We start from the raw sequence: 17,982 nt of genomic DNA, 5'->3' as shown, positions 1-17,982 counted from the left end.
GAAACCATACGATCCGTCAATAGCGACGGCTTTGACTTGTGGTTGCTGGCTTCGTTTTGTTTTTCCCCAACTACTCTAAATTCCTCCGCAATCGGATTCTACCATAACCCAGAAAAATTAAAAAAAATAAAAAATAAAAAGTGAGAGGAAAGTCATGGAGATGACCCCACTCTTCACTAACCATTTTGTCTTGTCAATGGAGGTGGCTTTGGTGCTTGGTGCTATAGCACATCCTGCCCGATGAGATAAGCACACGTTTTGTGATAAGAATTTATTTCAATTACGTCACTATCATATTTTTTTATTTTATTTTGTAGGCCCACGCATGCAAGTTGACATTGTGGTTGAGAGAGTGGATGGGTGTTGCTGTAAATGTATTTTGGAGGAGAATTTCCAGTGAATTGGTAGTTGAGCATGTGAACCAGCATCTCTGTCCTTTTTGGTTGTTGAGCACATGACAGAAGTAGAGCTGTGATCAGAATGAAAGCATGCAGCTGACCAACTATCTTTATAATAAAAAATAGGTTGGTAGGTGCTTATGGAAGATGAATCTGATTCACAAGATTTTGGGTTTGTGCACGAAAGTTCAGATGATACTGAAGATAATAGTCTTTTATTTCAAGTAAGTTTTTCAATATATTATTTGAAATCTCTAAGATAAAAGTTTTATTTGTTCTTTTATACTTGTTATAAATTATTGATATGATTTATCTGAGAATGGAAATGGAGTATCCCTGAAGGATCGCCCTAAATCAATAATTTTATTGAGTACCTCATAATTTAAATGAGTGATACGTGTACCAAAAGCTCATTATGATTTATGCACCTAAAGTTGCATAATTGAAATTGTGGAAAGAATATATATTTGAATGAACGTCTCAAATGTGCTCCTGAAATAGCAATATCGAGTATGTTCCTGAAGTAGCAATATGAAATGCAAACCTTCACAATATATTCTAAATTTGTATCAGGTCTTTCAGTGACTGAGTAAAATAATGAGCTTTTGATAAGAATCATTAGTCACGTCTTACTAGATCTATATCATTCCCTGAAGTGAATGATAATGAATTTATATCATTCTATTCCCTGAAATGAAAAGAATGATGCGTTTCATTCAAAGAAACTAAGAGATTGGACGTGATAATGAATATCTTTTCGGGCTAGAAGCTCGTATTGGAAAAGCTGTAAGCTTTCTCTTTGAGATGATATTATACAAATTATTGAATCAAATATTATGATGCATCAAAAGGTGATATGATTCAAAATATTTGTATCTTTTTATGGTTATCTTGATCATCCAAAATCCATTACGATAAGTCGAATGATTTTCATATGGACGTCCATAAAAAAATCAGAAGATTCTTTTACTATAAAGTCTTACCACCAGAAGTGGAAAGAAAAATTTGCTTGAAGCAAATAAGATGAAATTATTCGACGTTATCTTAATTATCATATGTGAACCAGAAGTTCAGATGATAATTAAATTTTGGATGCAATAAGATAAAAATGTCTCATATTCTAACTGCTAAAATTCCAGCGAGGATTGAAATCCCTGTAGGATAATTAAGAAATTCAGCAGTCTGAAAGTATGTGAGACCTATTGATACAAAAGGTACTGCATTTCAAAAGAGAAATGTACAAATAATTTGGTACTCCTGAAGAGGCCATACCCACAAAACAAGTAATAAAGTCCATCCAAATTCTCTATATAAAATTCTCCTATATAAACTCTTGAAGAGTGCTTCCTGAAGAGGTTTTTCATGAAAATGTCTTACCTTGAAGAGGGACAGGTACCTGAAAATAACGAGATCTCGTTACATTTCATGAATAATGGAGAAATTATGGATAGAAATAAAATCGTTGTCGACAACGTATTTCCATATGAGATGGCAATTGACATTACCAGAAGTAATGATGAAAGTGAATCAAGAATCGTCGAAGAATACGACGTAAAATATTGGCCAAATTTGAAAGAAACAATTTCTGCAGAATTGATTCACTAGTAAAATATAATGCATCGGGACTTATAGTCCAAACACCTAAAGAAGTGATGCTTGTTGAATGTCAGTGGGTATTTATGGAAAGGAAATAAAAATGTGATATATAAATCACGAGTCAGTTTCTCAATTCTTGCAGAATTAATATCACTAAGTAAAATGTGATAAATATGGACTTAAAGTCCAAATACCTAAAGAGATGATTTTTGTTAAATATCAGTGGATATTTATATACATGATATAAAAAACCTGAAACTTTTAATATGAAAATGTGATATAAAAATTACAAGTTAATTTCTCGAAGAAACAATATTGATATGATTTTAAAGTGGTTGAAATCATATTGAGATTTTTATTAGCTTGAAAGTTACCGAGAGTTTGGATATTCATGATTAACTGCATATTTATATGGATCATTGGATCATGATATATATATATATTTATATATATGAAAATTCCTGAAGGATAGAAAATGTCTGAAGCTTCTGATATGAATACATCTGAAAATATGTATTCTATCAAGTTTCAAAGATCCTTATATGATCTAAATCAATCCAAACGCAAATGGAAACAAGCTATTATTGCAGTTTATATATATGATTTAAATGTCATTGAGGCTCCAGAAGAGCTCATGATAACTGCACATATTTGAAATATAAATCTGAAACCTTTGTGGCTTCAAGGGAAAGATGGATGATGTTATTAGTCATAAAATACCATCTTTTAATACAATTAGTATTTCAGATTCATATTATGGGTTTGATAAGAAGTGTGCATTATTAAAGAAGAAATAAAAGGGAGCACACAGAATATCTACCAGATGATAGATACACAAATATGAATATTTGTGAAATATTATTTTATTATCTTGAAAAAAAATTACAGAAATTTGAGGCACTTTGCTTCATTCTTCAAACGCTCTTGTTCTTCAAAAATCTGCATGGCATCCCTATCTAAAGGGTTGGGCAATCGAAAAGAAGATTTAAGTAAAGATTTTAAATTCCTATTCTCTTATTTTATTGATTCTATCTTCATGTTGGACTCCAGAAGAAGTCGCTAAAGTATAGCAATATTCTCGTGGAAATTGTCAACTCCACAAGTTCTGGATTGCAGTCGCTGAGAAAATGCGACAATGGATAATGAGTATCGGGTACCGAGACTCACAAGCTCATAGATAGCTTCATTATCTGACCTATGAGTCAGATCATTATATTGCATGATAGCACCTGTGGCAGAACAGGAATAGCTGATGAACGAGGTGCAGAGTACCTCATATATTGGCCATGAGAAGATCGCTAAGCCATTGTAGGATAAAAATGTAGAAAGAGATTGCAGAGTAAAAATGCAGTATGATTACAAAAAAATGAAGAAGATGAGATGCGAATGAAGATGAGCTGAATATCTCTTTTATAGAGAAAATTATGATACAACATCTCTCGTGAAGCAAGAGAAAAGAGACGAAATATAGCTTCATAGCTCTGCGGCGCCTGACAGCATGCCTGACAGCTGCGGCGTCTGACAGCACGCCTGACACCTACAGAGGAGTTGAAAATCAGCGGTGCTTGTCTGATCTTAAAAGGCTGGCCACCGTTTTTATTAAAAAATGAGGTTAGCGGTTTAATGTTGATAAATTCTCCACTAACTGTATTATTTACAAGAACTCCAGAAGAGTACAACTCCAGAAGAGTAGTGATGAGCAGAAAGATTTAGTTGTGATTATTTTATCAACATGGATCAAGTCCACAGTTAGTTGGATGTACAGATGCGAGTTATCTTTCAGATCCAAACAAAGAGATCATTGCAATTCATAAGGCAAGTCGAGAATGCATTTGGCTAAGATCAATGATCCAACATATTCAAAAAAAGTGTGGTCTTCTAGTGATTAATGATAGTCCAACAACTTTATACGAAGATAATGCTGCTTGTATTACTCAAATTAGAGGAGGATATATCAAAGGTGATAGAACCAAACATATTTCACCTAAATTCTTTTATACTCATGAACTTTAGGAGAAAGATGAAATTAACGTCAAGCAGATACGATCAAGTGATAATCTGCCAGATTTATTCACAAAAGCATTACCAACTGCAACATTTAAGAAAATTGTGTAGAACATTGGAATGCGGAGATTTGAAGACCTGTTATCATACATTTTTCAGGGAAAGTAATGTTTTGAAGACTTGTGCTGATTGTACTCTTTTTCCTTCGTTAAGGTTTTATCCCACTGGGTTTTCCTTTGCAAGGTTTTAATGATGCAATCCTAAAGTACTCGACGGTACACATGAATACTGTACTCTTTTTCCTTCGCCATTGATTTTTTCCCACAGGGGTTTTCCTTGGCAAGGTTTTAACGAGGCATATTCTTTAAATATGGTCATCCAAAGGGGAAGAAGTGTTATAAACCATCTTGAATTGTATGACCACATTTAACTAGCCGTCAAACGCATAGTGCTAGTCATCAAAAGCATAATTAGCTAGCCGTCAAACGCATAGTGCTAGTTGTCAAAAGTATAGTCTTTTTTGTAACCCTATATATATGGATATATTGATGTTATATGATATACAGATCAATAAGAGAATCTCATCTCTCGCTTTCTCTCAATCTCTTGAAACTCTCTTCTTTTCATTAAGTTTCATAACACGTTCTCTTCTTTTCATTAAGTTTCATAACATGCACTTTCTTTTATTTTGATTGTTATTTTATCACTATTACATTCTTTTCATTAAAACAGGCCAGGGAATCCAAGTTGCAGAGAGATAATATTAAAATAATATAAAAGATTTTTTTTATTTAAAATAAAAATTATATTAAAAAATTATTTTTAAATAACTTTTAACTTTATCTATCACGTTAATAAACTCCATGACAATACTTATTTTAGCCTAAAATAATCTCTATATTCTAGACGGTAGGAAGACATTATTTAAATTTTGAAAGAGGTCTGCGCGATAATTTTTACATACCATCTTTATAAAATATTAATATCTTACTAAATTATCATGTTATTATTATTTAATAGGTTATGCGTTTTCCTGCATCGAGAGATTTATACTGGCGTATCAAAGGGTGATGTACCACATATTTGAACGTTATAACAATCTTATATTCCAAGACTATAAAGATCTATTCAATTATTGGTACTGATCTCTTCGAAATATCATTGAACAAACTTTTGATATGTTGAAGAGGCGTTTTCAAATTTTGAAAGCAACACTTACATACCTTCCAACATGGCAACGATATTTTGTTGTTGCAGGTTATACGATACATAATTTTATCTTGACAGTTACACCTCATGAAGAGCTCTTTATATCGTATAGCATCCCGATGATTATCCAAATATAAATGCCGATTGTAAAGTTGGTGAGATTGTTCCTGACATGTCAACTGCATCGCAATGGTCGTAACCAGTGATGCTCTACGTACCTACGTGGATGCATAATATTGGGCAATAAGGAAATATATACCTAATTTTCACCATGCTGTAGCATTATTTTTGTGAATGTCAGCATTGATAAATAGATTGTAAATTGTGGACACTTTACTTACATATATTGATATTTAATATAGAAATGTTTTTTTTTATTATTGGAAATTGAAATACAACATTGAATATTCGCTTTTATGAATTTACTCGTACAAGTCCTCTTTTTATTTATTAGAAATTCACTTTAAAAACAATTTGACCACTAAAAATGTAGGAATGTAATAGTAATTTATTTTTCATAGGAGGATTTTGCGTCATGATAGTTTTTATTTATTACTAAAAGCGATGAGTTAAATAACTATACCGTGCAAGAGGGTGAATTTTTTTTTTTTTTAATCTCCCGAAATATATATTTTTTACTACTTATTAAATAATATGTGCACAAATAATGGAATTAAATGTGGGCATGATACTGTTGTCTTTTTATTGATAATTATTTTATTTTAATTTTTATAAATTTCGAGGAAGAAAAAATTTACATTAAAAAAGTAGTGAAAAATTATTTTTTAAGTGAGTTGAGGAAATTTATGCTTGATTTATATTATTTATTAGTAAAAGATTTGATTAAATAATTATTCAATTATCACAACAATTTCCTAATCATTAATGGAATCCATACCTTTTTCAAATTTTTATAAATAAATATAAACTCATCTTAACATCTAAATACATCTAAACTCATCTTATGAGGGTCTCACAAAACTCACTCTACTATTTCAACAGACTCGATTTGGTTAGTCAATATAGATGAAAATATCTCATCTAGAGTTGTACCATACAATAATTTTGGCTATCCAAATACAATATTTAATTTTTTTAAATTTTAAAAACATCAACTTAAATGAACAATAAATAAACAGTGAAAATTGACATGAACAGTGTCAACGTGACTTGAACAGTACATAAACAGTGCATAGTTCGGATACTCTATAAAATAATGGGACCCACACATTTTTCAAAATACAAAAATTAAGAATTATCCCATTTTATCTCATCTCGCTATCTAAATACATATTTTTTTTACAAACTATTTCATATTTTATTAATTTAAAAATTTTATTATTATTCAAAATATCTCATCTGAACTGCGTATCTAAAAAAGGTATAAAGAACTCAAATCAGCTCAGTCAACATTCAAATGCAGTCTAAACCAAGGAATCCAAATTGTGAGAGAGAATATTAAAATAATACAAACTTTTTGAGATTATCCGAATATCCAAACATGCCTTCCAATTGCTTCTATTTATTGTCCATAAACCGAAAGGCAATCTCTACATACTTTCCTCACATTCACTTGCAAAACACACACTCTCTCTCTCTGTGACACGACTAATAAAGCAAGACTTATTATCTCCCACTTTCACCCCAACAAACCAAACAACTTCTAAAAGAAAACAAAAAGGACCCCTGAGCAATAAGCTTGCCATCACTGCATGATTACCATATGATGTTTGTCATGGGGCACGGAGGAGAGGTGGTTTCTTGCTATTAGCCATCTTCTTTCTCCATAACCGCTTTTTGTAAGTACTTGCTATTAGCCTATTATCCTCGTTTCTTTCGAGGCACAATGGCCAGAGAACTAGCTGCGGCATTCTCATTCTTGTGTTTAATCCCATTTAAAACAATAATCTCGTTAACTTTCCCAGTGCAATTGCCATTTATTTGTTGAGTTTTGCTATACAAGTATAGTTACACACTATTCTGTATATTAATATTAATTTATTTATATTTAAAATTTAAATTAATATTATTTTTAATTAAATCTATTTTTTAATCAATCACATTATATTAATATACAATTTTACTTATAATTATATTTTTCTTTATTTGTCAGGTCTTCGGAGCTTTGGGGATGTATGCAGTAACGTGAATAACGCCACCGACAAAATGTGCTCTAGGGATTTTTTTTTTTTTAATAAGATATATGGTTTACAGACAGGCACGCGCAGATATCGATGCACGAGTATGAACTTTTTTCCTTCGTTTTAGACGGGCAATAATTAACTCCGGAAAATGATAAAAGATTATTTTTTTGATAAGTTGGGGATAAATTGCAAGTTGCATTATAATTTAAACAAAAAAAAATGTTATCCATCATTCTACATTACATATTTTATATATTAAAATATTATTTTTTATTTTTTTTATTTTATTTTATTTTATTTTTATTAAAATAATTAAATTATTTTATTTATCATCCACACATTACATATTTATTATAGAAAAAATAAAAAAAAATTAAAATAAATATAATATGTGAAGTGTGAGGATGACAAGAAGAGTTTTCTTAAGCAAAATACACAGGCGGAAGGAGAAAAGCGAGCAGTCGCAGAGTAAGCAGACATGGCGGACATTCAACTCATCTCAACGAGTTCAGTGAAAGCGGCGAGTCACAAGGAGTGCTCAACTCATGAGAGAATTGACTTGACTCCTTGGGATCTCCAGCTCCTTCTACTAGGCCCCATCCAGAAGGGACTCCTTTTCCACAAACCCAAAACCACACAAGATCAGATCAGAGAGTACTCATCAGAAAGCTCAATAATCCAACACCTCAGAACCTCCCTTTCCCGCACGCTGGACTTCTTCAATCCCCTCGCCGGCCGCCTTGTCTCCATCCAAAACGACGACAACTCCACCTCCTATTTTATCGATTGCAACAACGCAGGAGCACAGTTTGTACACGCCACAACCAATGATGTTGTTACGATTGCCGATATTCTCGAGCCTGTCTACGTTCCCGATCGACTTGTCCACTCCTTTTTCCCACTCAACGGAGTGCAAAACTGTGAGGGCACTTCTAAGCCCTTGCTCGGAGTGCAAGTCACTGAGCTTGTCGATGGCATCTTCATCGGTTGCACCCTTAACCATGCAGTTGCCGACGGCACGTCCTTTTGGCATTTCTTCAATTCTTGGTCCGAAATCTCCAGGGTTTTCAATCAAATATCCAAACTTCCAGCTCTCAGACGTTGGTTCCTTGATGGTACTGATTGTCCTATCCGGATTCCTCCCCAAAAGCTCTCTGATAGCCTCACTCTGCTGTCGATGAAAGAAAGAATTTTTCATTTCACAAAAGAAAAGATTACAGAACTGAAAGCAAAGGCCAATGCTGAGATTGGCATGACCAACCGGGTATCCTCTCTACAAGCAGTCTTAACTCATTTTTGGCGGTCTGTAATTCGTAGCCAAAACCTAGACCCAAATCAAAAAGTCTCTTTCAACTTGCTAATAGGAGCTAGAACAAGATTGCAGCCACCATTGCCTGAGAATTATTTTGGAAATGCAGTGCTTGCAGGGACCGTGACCGTTAAAGCAGGTGATCTACTTGAAGGTGGACTTGGTCATGCAGCTTGGGAAATGAACAAGATGGTTGCTTTGCACACAGGAGAAAAAGTTAGGAGCTTTTTGGAGTCATGGGTGGAAAGCCCTAGGATACTTACATTTGGTAGCTTGACTAGTCATGCTTTGGGCACGAGCAGCTCGCCGCGGTTCAACGTGTATGGTAATGACTTCGGATGGGGAAGACCGGTGGCTGTGCGAAGCGGTTCTGCGAACAAAACTAATGGGAAGGTTACAGTTTTTCCTGCGGTAGAAGAAGGAGGCATTGACATCGAAGCTTGCCTTCCGCCGGAGACGTTGAAGGCTATGGGAAATGATTCAGAATTCATGGATGCTGTTACATCTAATTAACTTCAGCCAGAAACATTTAATCATCAATCATCAATGTGTAGCTATTTTTGGATCGTAAAATTGATTTATCACGTTGGTGTTTCTTTTCGCCCCCTTTTTTCCCATTAGAAATCCGATCTGTGCGAATTCGGCAAAAGTCTCAAGCATAAACGATATGTACAAAAACATCGCCTACCATTAAAATCAATTAAAATTAGTGCTAATAGTACTTATCTATTGACCATTCACAATCTTCAAAAGCGTTTCTTTCCCTTGCGGCATCGTAGTCATAACGAAACTATCTTTCAAAACCATGATTTTCGGTTCATGCCCCTCGACGGATGTGTGTGGGCTGGGGCCCGGGACTCACATTCTGCCATGGCCAGTTGCATTTTTCTGGCTTTGTGCGCCCTCACAAGTCACAATTCAATCTTTCGTGGAAAAGTCGAATTCGATATATTTTACATTCCGATACCTGCCAAAACTTCTAAGAATCAAACAAGCCACCCTCCCCGGCAGTTCTCAAGCCTCTTGACAGAAAAAATTATCGAGTCAAGGGATCAGCATTATCATTAGAAAAAATCTACACAACTTTTTAACATTCCATATTTTTTTAATTTTTTAATATTTTTTTTTAAAATTTATTCTTTTTTAATTAATTTAATTATTTTATTCATTATTTATATATTAAATATTTGATAAAAAATAAAATAATAAAAATTAAAAAAAAAATAAAATATTAGAATATTAGAAGGTTAGGTAACAAAACCCTTATCCTTATCCTTATCCTAAAAGCTTTCATGTCAGAGCAGTCTTTTTGAAAGGTATACTCGGGCAACCCTGGACTATTTCCCACTTGTTTTTTTGTGCTTCTTTTGAGATTATGTTTATTTTCTGTTTGGTTTCTTTTATTTTGATTGTTATTATATCACTATTACATTATTTTCATTAAAACAGGAAATCCAAATTGCGAGAGAGATAATATTAAAATAATATAAAAGATATATATTTTTTATTTAAAATAAAAATTATATTAAAAAATCATTTTCAACTTTATCTAATCACATTCACAAACTCCAACACAATACTTATTTTAAAAAATATTTTTATTCAAATTTGTTTCTCATATCTACTAAAACGTAATAAAATATCTTCACTCAAACCATTTTATTACTATTTAAAAAATTTTGAAATTATCCCAACATCCAAACATGCCTTCCAATATCTTCTATGTATTGTCTTTAGGCATAAACGGAAAGACAATCTGTTCATACATTCCTCATATTTACTTGTGTGTGTGTGACACAACTAATAAAACCAGGACTCATTATCTCCCACTTTCACCCCCAACAAACCAAACAACTTTAAAAAGAAAACAAAAAAGGACCCCTAAGCAATAAGCTTGCCATCACTGCATGATCACTATATGATGTTTGTCATGGGGCAAGGAGGAGAGGTGGTTTCTTGCTATTAGCCATCTTCTTTCTCCACAACAGCTTTTTCCACAAACTGCCACCTCCTCGTTTCTTTCTAGGCACAATAGCCAGAGAACTAGCTGAAGCATTCTCATTCTTGTTTTTAATCCCATTTAAAACAATAATCTCGTTGACTTTCCCAGTGCAATTGCCATTTATTTGTTTGGTCTTCGGAGCTTTAGCATCATCCTCTGCTAGCATCTGATCTAGTAGAGAGGATTGCTGGTACATGATTTTGTCCTTGTGAGGGGTTGGCGTTGTAAATGTGGTGGCGGTAACTGTGTCATTGGGGGTAGCTATGACCTTGTCAAAAAGGATTGCTTCCTTTGGGGCAGCCAATGCCTTCAACTGCTTTCCAAGGTTTAGGATAGTCTCCTGGCACTCTGCCAACTTTTCTGAAGCAGCTGTAATCTCCCAATCCTGCAAGATTGATCAACAGCACTTCATTACCAAGTAATCTGTAAGATGCAAACTAAGCGCAAGTAAACATTCAAATTTTGCTAAATTAGAACGACATTTGTAATAGTGATATTATACATATTATAATAAATTTATTTTGCCTGTCTTTTGTTTTCAACATGGGGTCAACATTTTCACCAATCACCAGTCCTATGTTATTCAAAACATACTAGGGGTGGGGGTGCACAGAAACCTAGTACATGAGATAGATTTCTGGTGATTTTCTATGATATTGTCATATGGAGAAATGAAATTTGAGAAAATCACTTTAATGTCCATACTAAAGATTTCTTGGTTGTATTCTCCTAATTTCCCATGCAAGGTTCCATACATAATAAAGAAAAATACATCATTGATCAGGTTCATTCATTTTTGCTTCTGTGGAGAAGCACATTTATTTATTTATTTATTATTAAAAAACACAATTTTTATAGTGTGCAATATTTTCTGTCTTTGCATCAAGAACAGTAGAGTAATTAAAGCAGCTATTTTAGATAGCAGGTGTTAGAAATTAAGTATTTATGCTTTCAAAGTCTACATTTATAGCGAGCAGCTTCAGGTACCATCAAATATATCAGATTCTAAAGCGGCAAAAACACAAAACATGGAGTATTTCACCCAAACTTAAAGTACATCAAGTAAGACAATATGAACATTAAAGAAAAAGACTATGAACATACAGCCCGAAAATGCTTCTCTTCCAGATCGAGGTCATTGTTGGGGCTTTCCTTCTTTGTAATGCTGAACATGTATCAGATACCAGAGAAACCTCGATAATCAATAATGCAGATAACTAGAAGTAAACATTACTTAAGAAAAAAGAGTAAACTCATATATATATACACATATATATATATTATTACCCCCCAAAATGGAGCTGCTGTTCAAGGCATGTGGCCTCTAATTCTTCACAACAGTTAGTTTTATCATCCGCCTCCACTTCTAAGGATGAAAACGTCTCCTGAGCTTCATTTAATTCCACTCCGGCCACTGTAAGCTGTCTATCAGGATCTTCCTTCATCAACTTCTGAATTTTGATTTGAATCTCAGTTTTTCCTTTTGATTCTTTAAGGGTTTCGAACTCTTTTTGCAAGCACGTAATGGTTTTCTCAGATTTGAGGTGCTGATTCATCAGGGGTTCCCTCTTCTCAGTAGCCAACTGAAGCCTTCCTCCCAAGTCTTTCTTTGCAGATTTCAAATTCATCAATTCACCTCTAGATTTCCTATTTTCTTCCATCAGGGTAGACTGAAGTTCTTCCATCTGAAGACAATTTCCACTCGAAGTGGCAGCCATCAGAAAATATGATAATTGTTCTCTTGGAACACGTCCTGCTTCAGAAAAATGACTGATCATTCCAACTTCTGCTTCACTCTCACTTCTTGATTTATCCCAATCAAAATTCTTGATAATCGCCTCCTTCATGTTTGAAACATCTTGTGGGGAAAAGCAATACTTCATAATCCAGTCTAAAGCAGCAGTTAATTCTTGGGCAAATTTGTCTATATTTGCCTTTCCATTCAACAGATCATCACAAGTATGAACAAATTGCTGTAAAACAGCACTGAGTTCAGAAGTTTTCCACTGGAAAACCCGGACCATGTCCCCTGCAGGTATTTCTGAATTCTTGTATGTGACCATATTTTCATCCTTTCTGGCCAAGGTCTCAGGGTTATTGTAGTCCAGCGATGGCAGACCGATCCCTTTAATAAGCTCAATTATTTTTCCTATTGACTTGCTAAGATTTAGCTGCAACTGCGTATTGGTCTTTTCTGTCAATGAGACACCACCATCAGATGAAGCCATCGCTAAAGATTTATTTGATGGTTCCTCCAAGATGTAGCCGCTTATGAGTGTGGCGTTAGATGCATCAACAACATCAATGTGGTTTGGAGGATTGATAAGTGCCAAAGCTGCTCTAATATCCTCAAGTAATTCATCTGGGTTTCTGTGCGTGACAAGGTTTTGCTCCAAGCCCATTTTCAGTATATCCTGAAGCCAATCAGGAACTTTGCTAGTAAATGCATCTTTGGATCTGATTTCCTGTTTTGACATACTGAAGCCTGATTCAGAGTTGGGCAATGGTATTATCTCCCTTCCCATTAACTCAGAGGAGCTCTGGTTTTGTTCCATTTCCAAGGGGCTAGAAATTGCATTAGCTTCATGTGAAGAAAACTGACAACTGCCAAGTGGTTTATCAACAGTGACTAATGCTAATCTTTCCATTTCAACAAAGTCATCCATTAGGTTAATTTCGGAAATTCCTACTGTTTTGGGTGATGGTAAACCTTTTTGCTTTCCATTTCTAGAGTGTTCCAGTTCTGTAGTCAAAGCAGAGGCCCATGATTCAGCACATCTAACCTTGTCATTACTACCAATGTTAGATATTGATGCCGGACACAGATCATGTGACACAGGAGCAATGTTTGTTGGCTCCACAATGTTCTGACCTTTTGACACTTCTTCAAGCTGCAATTTAACTTGTGATAATTTGGATGCTGTATGAGCATACATTTTCCTCGAAAATTGTAGTTCATTTGCTTTTTTATGAAGGGTTTCCATGAGATTCTTATTTGCTTCTTCCATACTAGATAATTGCTGGGCCATAATGCTGATCCTTTTAGTAGGATTCTCAGGAGACCCGTCAACTGCAGAGTCAACCTTGAAAGCAGTTGTATTTAAATTTGCCCTCCTCATTTCAACTGAATCCCTTTCCAGCATTTCAGCTTCACTTGTCATTTTTGCTAAAGCAACAGGTCCTGGCAGTCGCTTCCTGACTAAGCGACGTAACCTTTGACACTCTGACTCTAACTTTGCAATTTTCTTCACACTCTCTAAGTGTTGCTTGTGTGATGCGTCAGCTGTTTGGCGATTAAATCCTCTCTCCGCATTTCGAATCTCAAGCTCTTTCTCAAGCACTTGAACCTCATACTTCAGAGAAGCATTATGCTTCTCTGTGGATTGTAATCTAGTCATTAGTGCACCAAAATCTGTCTCCATCTGAGTCAACTGTTTCTTAACTTCTTCTATCAACTTTTCCTTCACTAAGAGAGAATTGCTAAGATGAGAATTTTCAACACCTATTTTGGCAAGCCTCTTAGTGGTCTCTGCTAACTTCTCCTCTAGAACCATCTGGGATTTTTCAAATTCTCTCGATGTCTTTATAACAGCATCATGAATTCTTTTCTCCTGCTCTTCTTGAACAAAACGTAGCTGTTGCATATATTCCCCAAGCGCCACATCCAAATGAGCTGATCTTTCTTCGCTAGCCACTCTCTGCTGCAAAGCTTCATCTAATTCTTCTTTAAGAGACACTACGTCTGCTTCTGCCTTCTCCCAGCCTATGTAAAAGAAACTTAACTGAGTCAAAGAAAGAATTTAACAGCAGACACATCGTAGGGTGATTGGAAATTTTGCAACCAACTAACTTTTTTTGTTTGGTACAAAAAAGTGTTATTGTTCAAAAAAGAGAAGTACACAGTCAAATCCATATTTTTTGCAACAAATTACATGAGAAGGAAGGAGGAAAACAAACTTATATTACCCAAAATTGCTTCCTGGGCCATCTTTGAATGTTTCTTTTCAAGTTCATCCTTGTCTTCGCATTCAGAGAGAGCTGAAGAAAGCTTATCATTCAAAACTTTCACGTCTTTCTCCAATTTGGCTTTCTCAGTCAAAAGTATCTGTATAATAAAGAAAAAAATGGCTAAGGAACTGCAAGGGCCTCATATTAGAGTACATAAAACAGAAAGTTGGTTCCTCTAGATTTCAGAATTCTAGGGGTAGAGTGAGAGAGAGATAGATACATGAAGCGAGCATGTAGCTGATAAATGCTTAATAAATGTTGTAGGGCCCACTTCATGAGTCTATCTCTCTCACTCTAGGCCAGTTTGGTAGGAACTCTTGAATTTGAATCCATAAACAGTTACTAAATGAAAAAAGAGAAAAAATAAAAAATAAAAACAAACTGGAAACGTTCAGCAACTGAGGACAGGCAGCAGAAAGCAGTAAGCGAGAATGCCTGTTAGGGATCATTTTTAAAATTTTTGCACCTCATACTGGCACGCACCAACTTTCTAATGACAGTTGCTATTCTGTGATACTTCAGGTCTCTATATCTGGTTAAGCTTATGCATTCCTAGAACCCCACAGGGGAAACATATCTGGTATCCATATGAAGCTTCACCACTAAATGTCATCTTTTCTTTCTTTCTTTCTTTCTCCTCTTAAATCTATAATTATTTTTTCTAACTGGGGAGCTCGATCTAGGAGATGGATGACTCAAAACATGTTAAATTTTTCTCTCTGAAGAGATTGACTGACTTGGAACAGAACCATGGTGTCTCAGAGAGGCTACTTTGACCTTCCGATATGCCAAATTTTTTTTCATAAACTTCTATTTCCACCATTAGATAGCATTTCACAGAACAAGTCTTTTATATAAAAGTTATTCTAGTTTCATTTCTGAGAATACATAACACAAGCTTTTCAGTGAAACCTCCAATTAAAGTGGAAAAGTAATCCAAAAGCTATAGCTTCACGGAAAAACACACAGATAAAAGTTTTTCAGTTCTAGTATTATGATTTTGATGTTTGTCAGCCTGCTCCTCTATCTAGTGGAATACTTAATTAGTAGGACACCGATAAGAAAAGGATAGAATATAGTAGATTTAAAATCTCATTCCATCACTTTGGTTGAGTAAAAAAAAAACCCTTTGGTAGGTCCCCTCTCTCTAAGTGATGCATAACCAGTTATCTGTTTAAAATTGAAAGCCGTCTGCTAGAATTAATTTCCCTCCATATACCAGCATACTGTTTCCAACCATAAATCATACAATCTATCATCTGAAATCTATCATTGACAGCTGAGATTCAGCTACTTAATAAAATGAAAACCTTTTCTTTAGGGAGACTGGGTGACATAAACCCAACCAACACTGATAATAATTTCATTTCAAAGATTTTTCACCCAAAATAATTAATCTTCACCTCTAACATTGATTAACGATACTCCAGGAATGAATTCCTTGATATCATAAGAGGAAGGAGTGAGAAGTGAAACTTGGACATTAAGCTAAAGCATTGAGCTTAAATGTGTTTATATTCCAGGGTACTGGACCTACTGGCTTGCCAAGGATGCATTAGTGTATTCCGCAATGCCATGAACGTAAAGAATGACAAGATGTGTAGAAGATCAGCTACTCAATTTCAACGTGGAATTAGTGGCAAAGAAAAACTGATCGAGCAAAATGTTAATGAACTACCTCTTCTTCATTTCCTCTTGAAGAGTTGTGTATTTTTTGGTCAGCTGGGACAATGGTCTTCTCTGAAGATTTCTTCCTCCAAAGCCATGTCTTGTTGTCCATTATACTTCCCAGTCCAGTTTGAGTATTATAAGGAATTTTTATAAAAAGAATCTGCATGGAAACATGAAAGAGGAAATTTGTATGACTGGTGTTTCATATCAGCAACTAATGCTGATCACACATTCAAAATATCAGTATTCAAGATGATAACCTTTCTTGCAACAAGCTTTCTTCAAAACCAAGTTATAGTTACATATTATTACAAGGGAAAATTACATTTTACACCCCTTAACTACCATCATTTGTCATTCTGACCCTAAACTACCAGATTTTGACATGAACCCTAGTTAAGATCAATTAAAAATAGGGTATGTGACACAATCTTAACGGCCAAATTGGTGCAAATGTTCAGCATTTCATTGTTTAGGGTGCAAGTTGAAAAAAAAGATATGTTACAAGGGTACAAAATGAAAATATTCCTTGTTACTAAAATTATTGGCAGCAAAAACACACAATATATCTCAACACTCCGCCATGTTGTCGCTCAATAGAATTTTTTTTTTTTCAAATATTCTTCCCTGGGAAAAAAATATACGAAAAACTGAAAGCAGAAAGAGGCACGATCCAAGTACAGAGAAAGCATACAACGGATATGCATTATGGAACGAGAAACTTGAGATTTAGCACTGGAAACTTCATTTCAAGACTCGGAGGTCGGGAAGAAACAGTTTTCCCAAACATAACCAAATGTACTCCAGCAATCAGTCAATTAATACAATTGAGAAAAAGATAAAGGCAAACCAAAAATCTGACACTGCGTATCCTCTGTAAAAACAAATAAAACTTTTAACATTAAACTCTATTCTGCCTTCTTTTTTCTCCATCCCTAAAAAGATACTGTTCGCATTGATATGCCAGCATGATGAATATACTTCCATTTCTCCAGTAAATAGGCAAAAATGCAAGCAAAAAGACACGTCCTATTACATATAGACTCCAACCATTTAGCAGAATAAGATACTTACTTCCTACAACTAAATTTTGTTTCAAATTTACACAACCTTGTGCCTTCGCACTATCGCATGCACCAGGTATTAAAAATTGCATTCAAGAAATTTACTTAAAGAATAAACGGAAAACCCAGAAGCAAGACCACCAACGGTTTACCACTAAGCTACAATCAATAAGGCGGCGAATCCAAATGTTGTAGAGGCTGTCTCACCTTTCACAGCGAAGCCAACCGGGTTTTACCGTACATGGATTATCAGAACCGAGAGAACAAGGGATAAGAAATGCAAATTAATGCGATTCAATAGTACTAATAACCCGCTGTTACGTTAAGCTCTAACAAAGAAGCAAAAAAAAAAACAAGAGACATCATTAATATCATAATGTATTAAAAATGCGAAACAGGTTTCGAACTCACCGACACTGCCACACACCCACCCAATTGCAGAGAGATGGGTTTGAGAAGAAGAGTGTCACAAAGGAACAGAACAACCACAGATTTTAGAAGACCGTACCAAAATAGAGTTTGCCTGTGTTTGGTAAGTAGAAGACAGTACCACCACAGATTAATATCTTAACACACG

At 34.8% G+C, this 17,982-nt stretch overlaps 2 protein-coding genes across 3 annotated transcripts; one reads left to right on the top strand and one right to left on the bottom strand.

Moving 5' to 3' along the window:
- Positions 1 to 7,737: 7,737 nt before the first annotated feature.
- Positions 7,738 to 9,244, top strand: LOC122296276 (uncharacterized acetyltransferase At3g50280-like). The gene has a single exon (XM_043105845.1). The coding sequence runs from the start codon at positions 7,830 to 7,832 to the stop codon at positions 9,171 to 9,173; it is 1,344 nt and encodes a 447-aa protein (XP_042961779.1). The 5' UTR covers positions 7,738 to 7,829; the 3' UTR covers positions 9,174 to 9,244.
- A 1,060-nt stretch (positions 9,245 to 10,304) lies between these two features.
- Positions 10,305 to 17,971, bottom strand: LOC122296264 (filament-like plant protein 7). Of its 2 annotated transcripts, XM_043105833.1 has the most exons (7): positions 17,817 to 17,936; positions 17,613 to 17,734; positions 16,349 to 16,501; positions 14,629 to 14,767; positions 11,950 to 14,425; positions 11,767 to 11,827; positions 10,305 to 11,047 (listed from the first exon to the last, which is right to left on the bottom strand). In XM_043105833.1, exons 3-7 carry the CDS (start codon positions 16,448 to 16,450, stop codon positions 10,589 to 10,591), a joined length of 3,237 nt encoding a protein of 1,078 aa, XP_042961767.1. In that variant the 5' UTR covers positions 16,451 to 16,501; positions 17,613 to 17,734; positions 17,817 to 17,936; the 3' UTR covers positions 10,305 to 10,588. The 2 variants fall into 2 exon arrangements, with proteins under 2 accessions (XP_042961767.1, XP_042961761.1); XM_043105827.1 differs by lacking the exon at positions 17,613 to 17,734 and having other exon boundaries at positions 17,817 to 17,971.
- Between the last annotated feature and the right edge of the window lie 11 nt (positions 17,972 to 17,982).

This window comes from Carya illinoinensis, chromosome 2, assembly GCF_018687715.1.
Source record: "Carya illinoinensis cultivar Pawnee chromosome 2, C.illinoinensisPawnee_v1, whole genome shotgun sequence".
Taxonomy (NCBI): Eukaryota; Viridiplantae; Streptophyta; class Magnoliopsida; order Fagales; family Juglandaceae; genus Carya; species Carya illinoinensis.
The sequence above is the reverse complement of the archived record's forward strand: the minus strand, read 5'-3'. Positions and strand labels throughout refer to the sequence as shown.

Excerpts from the sequence above, each read along its gene's own strand:
- LOC122296276 (XM_043105845.1), top strand. The coding sequence starts at position 7,830 with ATGGCGGACATTCAACTCATCTCAACGAGTTCAGTGAAAGCGGCGAGT.
- LOC122296264 (XM_043105827.1), bottom strand. The coding sequence starts at position 16,450 with ATGGACAACAAGACATGGCTTTGGAGGAAGAAATCTTCAGAGAAGACC. Across the intron at positions 14,426-14,628 it reads GGCCCAGGAAGCAATTTTGG|GCTGGGAGAAGGCAGAAGCA; the intron begins GTAATATAAGTT and ends TCTTTTACATAG. Across the intron at positions 11,828-11,949 it reads CAGCAGCTCCATTTTGGGGG|CATTACAAAGAAGGAAAGCC; the intron begins GTAATAATATAT and ends ATACATGTTCAG.